Here is a 10,881-nt window from a genome sequence, read left to right as displayed (position 1 = left end):
ATGCAAATGAATTAAGAAATACTCTTTATTTCTCAATTATATGAATGAAAAATGATATGGATGTTAAGAAATACTCTTGACTCCTTACAAATGAATGAAAATGAATTAAGAATTACTCTTGATTTCTTAATCATGAATGCAAATGAGAAATTCTCTTGATTTTCTCAAATGAAATGCAAATGAATTAAGAAATACTCTTGATTCCTTAATCATGAATGTGAATGAATTGAGAAATGCTCTTGATTTCTCAGATGATATGCAGATGAGTTAAGAAATGCTCTTGATTTCTTAATCATGAATGTAAATGAATTGAGAAATACTCTTGATTTCTCATATGATATGCAGTTGAGTTAAGAAATACTCTTGATTTCTTAATCATGAATGTAAATGAAATTGAGAAATGCTCTTGATTTCTCATATGATATGCAACTGTGTTAAGAAATACTCTTGATTTCTTAGTCATGTGAATGCATATGAGTTAAGAAATACTCGTTATTCCTTAATCATGAAATGTAAATGAAATGAGAAATACTCTGGATTTATCAAATGATATGCAGATGAATTAAGAAGTACTCTTGATTCCTTAACCATGACTGTAAATGAATTGAGAAATGCTCTTGATTTCTCAAATGACATGCAAATGACTGGGAATGAGAGAATCACGTTCAGTTGCTCTTGACTGACATTAGGTCTCTGGGATGGATTTGTTATAAGGTAACATGCATGACTGGTCTTCAGACGTTCTTCGTTGAAGGCAGACACTCCTAGGGGAATAAATGATCATATTCAGCTGCTTTTGGCTAAAGATGTCATATTCAACAACTCTTGGCTGAAACTGATGCATTCAATGACTCTTGGTTGAAGCAAAAACTGTAAAATAAAATAGTGTTCAACTGCTCTTGGCTGAAACTACTGCACAAAATAAAATGGTGTCCAACTGCTCTTGGCTGAAACTAATGCATTCAACTGCTCTTGGTTGAAGTAAACTGCTGGAAAAAAAATAGTATTCAGCTGCTCTTGGCTAAAACTAGTGCATTCAAATGCTCTTGGTTGATGCAAATTGATGGAAAATAAACAAAATGCTTCCTTTAGGGAATAACCACATGTTCAGCTGCTCTTCGCTGACAGAAGACTCTTTTGGGGAATGAGAAGATCCCAGAGACTTGCTGGGGAGTTCATGAAATTTTGCTGGAGAAAATACAATGTTGGAGAAACTCTGTATGGAGATATCTATTGGGGAAACCAAGCAGAAATTCCGTTGACACCAGATTTCCAATGGGAGAACATCAATCACCTTGTTGGGGAATAAACTCGCCTTGAGAATAATCACTTAAAAATGATTGACTTCTGTAAGTGTTTACTGAAGAAAAGAATTGTTCTACTGTAAGTGTTCACTTAAAAATGATTGAACTTTCTTGAGAGGTTGCTGAATTCGGTTGAGGTTTATGCATGATCTGTTTTTGTACATGATATGCAAAATGAATGTGAATGCATGAATATATTAGTTTATTCATTTTGTGGGTATCAAGCTCGGATTCCCCAACGCCTTGTCTTGAATAGCACTGACACCATGAAATAATTTTTTTTGTTGTAAAAAAAACTCTGATTTCAGCTTTTCCGCCAAGCGGGCTTCAATGAGGACTTCTTGCTTCTTGGAAGAAAATCCATTTCAAACTTGCCTTAGATTTCAATGATCCAGGAAAAGTCCCACGTCTTGTGAACCAGATGCATTATTGTAAACCAACAAAAATTCCTTTTATACTTTCAAAATCAAAACAAATTAAAGTTTTCAAAAGCTTTGTCGTTTCCACTATTTTAATGTTTTTATCTTATCAAAAATAAAAAGCGACATTAAGCAGAAAAACAGAAACAATTGGTAAAGCAATGTTCAACTGAACATTTTTATTTGATGAGAAGAATAACTCATACATGGGGTTCATGAAGATGTAAACCCCTCTAAGAGGAGATTACAGAGAAAGAAAGCAAGTAAATGGCAACAAAAAAATTTAACTGATTTTCCAACGAAATACAACTTTGCTACTTTCCCCTATGTCCTCTAGTCTTCATTACTTTGCTTCTGAAGATGGTAATTGGACTGTTTTCTTCCATCTGAGCTTTGTTGCAGTGTTGACTTATGTCGCTCCAGTATTATGCTTTTGGATATTCCCTAACTTTTGCGCGAACTGCTCCTTAAGAGTTTCAGTTCACCGGGAGATTTTACCCTTTTTTGCTTAAGTCGCCCTTTCGGGTTTTCGACTTACCGGGCTTAATTTTTTGTTTATCCCTAATTTTTTCCTGAGCCGCCCTTTCGGGTTTTCAACTTACCGGGATGCTCATTTTTTTGCCTAAGTCGCCCTTTCGGGTTTTCAACTTAGCGAGCTTTTATTATCCATCTCTTTTTCTTAGGCATAATACTTTCTGACTGCATCAGAATTGACGGGGTGTGTCAACTCTTCTCCGTCCATGTTGGTGAGAACTAAAGCTCCACCAGAGAAAGCTTTCTTCACCACAAATGGTCCTTCATAGTTTGGAATCCACTTGCCACGTGAATCCTTATGGAGGGAGATTATATTTTTCAAAACTAGTTTACCTACATTAAACTCTCGAGGTCGAACCTTCTTGTCAAATGCCCGCTTGAGCCTCCTCTGATATAACTGACCATGACACAACGTTGTCATCCTCTTTTCTTCTATTAGATTGAGCTGGTCAAATCTGGTTTGAATCCATTCCGCTTCTTCTAACTCTGTCTCCATCAAGACTCTCAACGAGGGGATCTCAACTTCTATCGGTAGCACAGCCTCCATGCCATAGACTAGTGAGAAAGGGGTTGCCCCTGTTGAAGTGCGAACAACTGTTCGATATCCGTGCAAAGCAAAGGGTAGCATCTCGTGCCAATCTTTATAAGTTTTCACCATCTTCTGAATGATCTTCTTGATATTTTTGTTAGCTGCCTCTACAGCTCCGTTCATCTTTGGCCTATAAGGTGACGAGTTATGATGTTCAATCTTGAAATTCTCGCATAATTCCTTCATCATCTTATTATTCAGGTTTGATCCATTATCAGTGATAATCTTGCTAGGAGTTCCGTAGCGACAAATTATCTCTTTCTTGATAAACCGAGTGACAACTTGCTTTGTCACATTGGCATAAGAAGCTGCTTCTACCCACTTAGTGAAGTAGTCAATGGCAACCAGAATGAACCGATGTCCATTTGCAGCTTTAGGCTCAATCATACAAATCATGTTTATGCCCCACATGGAGAATGGCCATGGAGATGATAAAACATTCAGAGGAGTAGGTGGCACGTGCACCTTGTCAGCATAAATTTGGCACTTGTGGCATTTCCTGGCATAGTGGTAACAATCTGTTTCTATTGTCAACCAATAGTAACCAGCTCTTAGGATTTTCTTCGCCATCGCATGTCCGTTTGCATGAATGCCGAAAGAACCTTCGTGGATTTCTTTGATGAGTAGGTCGGCTTCGTGTCTATCCACGCATCTGAGCAGAACTAAATCAAAGTTTCTTTTGTATAGAACACCACCACTTAGGAAGAAATTGGTTGATAATTTCCTCAAGGTCTTTTTGTCTGTGATGGATACATCATTTGGATACTCATGCTTCTCAAGATATCGCTTGATGTCATAAAACCAAGGCTTTCCATCTATTTCTGCTTCAACTGCCAAGCAATGTGCTGGCTCGTCTAGACGTTGAATTGTAATAGCAGGTGATTCGTTAGCCCACTTGACCTTAAACATAGATGACAGAGTAGCCAAGGCATCGGCTAGCTGATTCTCCTCCCTAGGAATATGATGGAAATTAATCTCATCAAAGTAGGGGATTAGCTTCATGACATGCTCTCGGTATGGGATCAAATTGGGGTGGCGGGTCTCCCAATCTCCTTTGATTTGATAGATGACAAGTGTTGAGTCCCCATACACTTCAAGAATCTTGATTCGTAGGTCAATAGCTGCTTCAATTCCCAAGATACATGCTTCATACTCCGCCATGTTATTGGTGCATTGGAAACATAACCTTGCCGTGAAGGGAAGATGAAAATCCTTTGGAGAAGTTGTAACAGCCCCAATTTCGTTACCTAATGCATTTGAGGCACCATCAAACACGAGCGTCCACCGCGATCCTGGTTCGGGTCCTTCTTCCGAGCCTGGAATCTCATAGTCTCTTATTTACATGACGTCTTCATCTGGGAAGTCGAGTCTCATCGATTGATAGTCCTCCACTGGCTGGTGCGCAAGGTACTCTGATAACACACTACCCTTAATGGCCTTCTGAGTTACATACTGAATGTCATATTCTGATAACAACATTTGTCAGCGAGTGATTCTTCCAGTTAATCCAGGTTTCTCGAAGATGTACTTGATGGGATCCATCTTGGATATTAACATTGTTGTATGACAAATCATATATTGTCTCAGACGACGAGCAGCCCATGCTAAAGCACAACAAGTCTTTTCTAGCATGGAGTACCTGATTTCACATTCTGTAAACTTCTTGCTCAGGTAGTAGATAGCATGCTCTTACCTACCCGTCTCATCGTGTTGCCCCAGTACACATCCCATGGATTCATCGAGTACTGTCAAATACATAATGAGAGGTCTTCCTGGAACTGGTGGCACTAAGATTGGCGGTTCTGCAGATACTGTTTGATTTTATCGAATGCACTCTGGCAATCATCGTTCCACCTAACGGCTTGATCTTTTCTTAACAACTTGAATATTGGCTCGCAAGTGGCTGTCAGATGCGAGATGAATCTGGAAATATAGTTCAATCTTCCCAAGAAACCACGAACTTGCTTCTCTATCCGAGGTGCTGGCATCTCTTGAATAGCTTTGACTTTGTCAGGATCGACTTCTATGCCTCTCTGGCTCACAATGAATCCTAGAAGCTTTCCAGATCTGACTCCAAAAGTGCATTTAGCAGGGTTTAAGCGCAGTCTATATTTCCTCAATCTTACAAACAACTTCTTCAGATGAATAACATGCTCCTCTTCTATCTGAGACTTGGCAATCATGTCATCCACATAGACTTCAATCTCCTTATGTATCATATCATGGAAAAGAGTCACCATGGCCTTTTGATAGGTTGCCCCAGCATTTTTCAGGCCGAAAGGCATTACCTTATAACAGAAAGTGCCCCATGGTGTAATGAAAGTTGTTTTCTCCATATCTTCGGGAGACATTTTGATCTGATTATATCCTGAGAATCCGTCCATGAAGGAGAATACAGAGAACTGAGCTGTGTTATCTACCAATACATCAATGTGAGGTAAAGGAAAATCATCTTTGGGACTAGCTCTATTCAGGTCTCTGTAGTCTACACACATTCGAACTTTTCCATCTTTCTTCGGAACTGGCACAATATTAGCAATCCACTGCGGATAAGTTGCAACAGCTAGAAAACCTGCATCAAACTGCTTCTTGACCTCTTCTCTGATCTTGACAGCCATGTCTGGTCGAGTTCTTCTCAACTTCTGCTTGATGGGCGGGCATTCCGGCTTCAACGGCAGCTTGTGCATAACTATGTCGGTGTTGAGTCCTGGCATATCCTGGTATGACCAAGCAAACACATCCACATATTCATGTAGTAGCTTGACTAGTTCCTCCTTCACATTTTTTTTTCAAAGCAGTTCCGACCTTGACTTCCTTTTTATCCTCCTCAGTCCCCAAATTGATCACATCCACTGGTTCCTGATGAGGCTGAATCATCTTTTCCTCTTGTTTTAAAAGTCTGGTCAACTCTTCTGGGAGTTCGCAGTCTTCCTTACCATCCTCTTCAGCTTGGTTAATCGGGAGGTCGAAGTCATAGGGAATTATAGCATTGTCGTGTTCAATGGATCCAGTTATTAATGATCTACATGGAAATGATTTTTCTTTTTAGAGGAAGATTTTAAAAAATGAAAGTGATGTGAAATAAAAATTGCCATTTTTTTGTTGTTTATTTGTTTGTAAAAAAAATAAATTAATTAAAAAGATGAAAGACAGGGATCTCAAAAAATGTGCTTTGTATTGATGATAAGGCTTAAATATTAACACAAAATGGGTCCTACAAAGCTATCCATATGCCTTGGGCATGACATTGGATGTTTTAGAAAACAGTAAATTACTTTGAACAAGAAACTATATCCGGAACATCTGTTGCCTTCTAGTTAGTGAGAGCGGCATCTGGAGGTCCACAAAACACCATCTTGGACAAATCTAGATCTTCATCTTCAAGAGCATTCACTTGATCATCACTTCGGAAACCAGCTTTAGAGAATATTTCCTGGATGCTAGGAACCTTCCCCTGATGTATATTCTGATCTTTGAAAAGTTCAATAGACGGCTGATATCCTAATCCACACTTGTCTTTCTTCTCTGGTAGTTCAATCATTGTGCCCTAACTTCCAGGGCAACCAGCTTCAATTGCAGCTTTCACACTCTTCCACGAGGTCATGACCCCCTTGGGTTCTTCAACAAGTTTCGGCTTAGTCTGGACCATATTGACCACTTCAAGGGCTTGGAGAGGAGTTTCAATAATGTCTTCACCTACTTCAATGTATCTGAAAGAAGTCAAATGGCTGACGAAAATATCTTCCTCTCCGGATACTGATACCAGCTTACCAGAAGTAACAAACTTCAGCTTCTGGTGAAGTGTCGAGGTGACAGCTCCAACAGCATGGATCCAAGGTCTACCTAACAGACAGCTACAGGCAGGCCTAATATTCATTACCTGAAAGGTAATACGGAAAGTTTGAGGGCCAATCAGGATTGGGAGGTCAATCTCCCCAATAACTGTTCGCTTAGACCCATCAAAAGCTTTAACTATCAAAGCACTGGGTCTCATCTGCACCCCTTCAATATTCAATTGTGCCAGGGTAGTCTTAGGTAACACGTTCAAGGATGAACCTGTATCCACCAGTACTCGAGCCAAAGTAACATCTGTACACTGAATGGAGATATGAAGCGCCATATTATGTTCTCGCCCATTAGGGGGTAAGTCATCATCAGTGAACATCAAACAACTACTAGCATTGAGATTAGCAACCACATTATCAAACTGAATAACACTGATGTCTTCTGCCACATAAGCTTCGTTCAAGAACTTCAATAGAGCATTCCTATGAGCCTCAGAACTCATAAGTAGAGAAAGAATGGAGATTTTTGAAGGAGTTTGGTTGAGCTGATCTACGACCTTGTAATCACTTTTCTTAATGATCTTCAAGAATTCTCTATCCTCTTCAGCAGTCACTGCTTTCTTAGATGAGCCTTCTCCTACTTCTAGAGGATTCACCTCTTTCCCTTTCGTTGGTTCAACTGTTGGTACACTTTCTTTGTTTGGGATCACTTCAGGAGCGAAAACCCTTCCACTTCGAGTCACACCACTAGCTCCAGCGATGTTAGTCACATCTGGCTCTTTCAAGATTATTGGTTTGTTACCCACATAAACTACAGGCTCATAGTTCCAAGGCACTGCTTTGGTACTGTCAAATGAGAATGGAGCGGGAACATGGATAACCATGGGCTCAATCTTCTTCACTGGCTCTAGGTTAGCATTTCTCTGATAAGGGACCACAAAAGGCTTGGGAAGCCTCTCCTGATCAAACACAGGCACAATCACAGCAACGTCCTCATCAATCTTTGCTCTAGTGAACTGAATAACCCGTTGATCCATCAAATGTTGAAGATAAATTTTGAATTCACCACACTGATTAGGGTTGGATGAACACACCACACAATTATCATGTACTCCATTCATCAATTCTGCTTCCATCAATCTAGCACGGACCACTGTTAAAAGAGTCTTCAACTTGAACACATCCTTTATCAATACATCTTCAGTTGAACTTTCTATAGCATTGACACATGAACTATCATGTTTAGGCAAAGGATTGTTCCCCGCATTTGGAACATCAGCAAAAGACAATATTTTTTGATCTATCAACTCTTGAACCCGGAGTTTGAACACCTTGCAATTCTCTGTTGTATGACCCTCTGAGTTAGCATGAAAGGCACATCAAGCATTCTCATCATACCAAGGCTTATGCGGCTTCGGCATTGGAGGTAGTGCCCTTGGCACGACAGTCCCATTCTGAATCAGATACGGTAGCAATTGAGTGTAAGTCATTGGGATAGGAGTGGTATTCACATTATTGTACTGTTGATATGGCCTCTGTTGATTTGGCCGTTGCTGCTGAACTGGACGTGGTTGATTATTTTGTTGATTTCTCTATTGATGTTGAGGTGGAGGAGCCTGGAACTGAGGTGGAGGAGCTTGATATTGAGGAACTGGAACTTGATAATGAGGTACCGGAGCTGGAATAGGAACATGAGCAATTGGACGATAAGGCATGGTTGGATATTGAGCAGCTGCTACGTAAGGGTACTGATAATAAGGCAGAGGAGCAAGAGCCCTGGGTGGTACCCTCCTCTGAGAAGAAATGGCACTAGTCTCACCCTCCTTCCTCTTGAATCCGTTGAAAGGCTTCTTCAAGATTGGTTGACTGCTGGAACCTCCCTGGATTTTACCACTCTTCAGTCCTTCTTCTACTCTTTCTCCCACGATCACCATGTCAGAAAATCCTGTGGACACACTACTGATCAATCTTTCATAATATTGGCCCTGCAAGGTTCCCATGAAAATGTCAATCAATTCACGATCAACCAGCGGCGGGTGCACCCTTGCAGCCAATTCTCTCCAGCGTTGTGCGTATTCTTTAAAAGATTCATTGTCTTTCTGGGCCATACTCTGAAGCTGAGTACGGTTTGGTGCCATGTCAGTATTATATTTGTATTGCTTTGCGAATGCTTCAGCCAACTCATCCCAAGTGTGGATGTTGCTACATTCCAACTACATGTACCAGTCCAAAGATGCCCTAGTTAGACTGTCCTGAAAGCAATGGATCATGAGCTTATGATCTCTGGCATAGGCAGCCATTTTTCTGCAATACATTTTCAAATGTATGTTAGGACACGTGAGTCCTTTGTATTTTTCAAATTCAGGCGCTTTGAATTTTGGAGGAATCACCACGTCTGGGACTAGACACATCTCTAAGGCACTTAAACGGGTTGAGTTATGTCCTTCCAAGATTCTTAGCTTTCCAGCCAGAGCACGACACATCAAGATAGCCTCAGAATCTTGGGCAGCAGTAGGGATGACCACTGGAGTAGCTCCATTGTAATTCTGCATTTCAAACTCGTCTTGGAGCTCCTCATCAGTGCGGGGAATGGCCACTTGATTGACTATCGGAGGTCCTTGCGCAGCGACTCCATCAGCTACTCCAGAAGTATGTGCAGGTGGAGGCACATGAGTTCTTTCAGGCGGTGGAACAAAACCTGGAGGAAGACCGTAGATAACGGGATTTGGAATAGGAACTGAAGGTCCTGACTGAAGAGCAACCCCTTGAACTAGAGCATCGTTCCTTGCAGTAGCGGCAACACGAGCCTCTTCTTCCCTTCTAGCCAGAGCTTGTATAGCCTCAAAGATCTGCTCGATCTTGCTTTTGATAGAGTCCATCTCCTCTCTGAAGGCAGCTTGTTCTTCTCTAACTACATCCATGATTCTTCTTGTGTTGGAGCGAGTAGCGTATGCACGTTGAGGAATCAGCTTGAACTACTGGACACGAGGAAAAATGGAATGAGTTTTTGTTTTGAGAAATGAAATGCATGATGCATATGTTAATGCACGTGGATTTAAAAATGTCTTTTATGCTTATGTTCAATTTTATTTTCAGGGAACCGTGTTAGACTCCTTGTAACTTAGCAAGCATTCAAAGAGATCACGGGGAATAAAACAAGAATGGAACCAAACTTTTTTGTACAAAAGAAACTCAAAATCCTTCATTCATTCAATTCAAAATAGAGTACAAGGAATGAGTACAAAATATTCTTTCAAACATAAAGGAAAGTACAACATAAAAAAAAAGGTCAAACTGCAGGCTTCTGTTTGTTGAGATCTTCCAACTCTCCTTTGAACCTTTTTATCATGTCTTCACAAAGATAAATAAATTCAGTCACTGAATGAGGGATGTTGTCATTGTCTATGTCTTCCAAAGCACATATTAGCATCAAAGGCACATTCGTAGCCATGCCATTACAGAAGTCTATCAAACTGGCAAACTTGTCTCAATACTCATTTCTTTGTTCATGTAAAAACTGGATGGTTTCCTCGCAGGCTGCCAAACTAGCATTCACATTTTCCCTTGCGTTCATCCAATCTTCACCTTCTTGTAGCAAAGAGTCATGTCGGCCTCTCCAGTATCGTTCCCACTCATTAGCATTTTCAGCCTCCTGGCACTTTCCATTCCATATTTCAGGTGTAACCTGAGTAGCAGCCATAGCACTCTCTTTACTGCGGCGTTCTCGTTCTTCCCTTTCTTTTGATTCAAAGAGTGAAACACTGAGGTTGGCTATCTCAGCCTCAAGCGTCTCTCTTATCTCCTTTTTTTGTTTTGTGGCGAGCTTCCACCATTTCTCTTTCTCACGACAATCCCTCCCAGCCTCTTTCAGTTGGCTTTTGATGGTATTCAAGCAGCTCTCAGCCTGATCTAACCCCTGTTTGACTCTTTTTCTCTTATATTCCTCCTTATCAGTCCTTTCCACATTTGCTTGAAGTTGTGTTTTCTTCCGCCCAAGCTCCCACTTATGATTATCCCTTTCTTCAGTAATTCGGAGAAGGTTCAACCGTAGCTCTTCATTCTCTTTTTCCAAACTTTGGATGACAACTTTGAGCTCTTTAGCTTCCTCCATAGTGACGTGAGTAGGTTCTGGAGGATTTGTATGCATTGGAGGCTCATAAGGGTATGGTAGTTTGTCTTGAGAAGCTCTGGCTTGGACCCAACTTGTATATGGCCCTCTAGCTATACAATTCTTCTTTCCACGCTCCCTT

The 10,881-nt window shown here is 40.7% G+C and overlaps 1 protein-coding gene across 1 annotated transcript; it reads right to left on the bottom strand.

Annotated features, from left to right (window-relative positions):
* Positions 1-8,844: 8,844 nt before the first annotated feature.
* On the bottom strand, positions 8,845-9,552 carry LOC127131139 (uncharacterized). The gene has a single exon (XM_051060076.1). It carries the CDS (start codon positions 9,550-9,552, stop codon positions 8,845-8,847), a length of 708 nt encoding a protein of 235 aa, XP_050916033.1.
* Between the last annotated feature and the right edge of the window lie 1,329 nt (positions 9,553-10,881).

The sequence above is a fragment of the Lathyrus oleraceus genome, chromosome 3 (assembly GCF_024323335.1).
Source record: "Lathyrus oleraceus cultivar Zhongwan6 chromosome 3, CAAS_Psat_ZW6_1.0, whole genome shotgun sequence".
Lineage (NCBI taxonomy): Eukaryota > Viridiplantae > Streptophyta > Magnoliopsida > Fabales > Fabaceae > Lathyrus > Lathyrus oleraceus.
The sequence above is the reverse complement of the archived record's forward strand: the minus strand, read 5'-3'. Positions and strand labels throughout refer to the sequence as shown.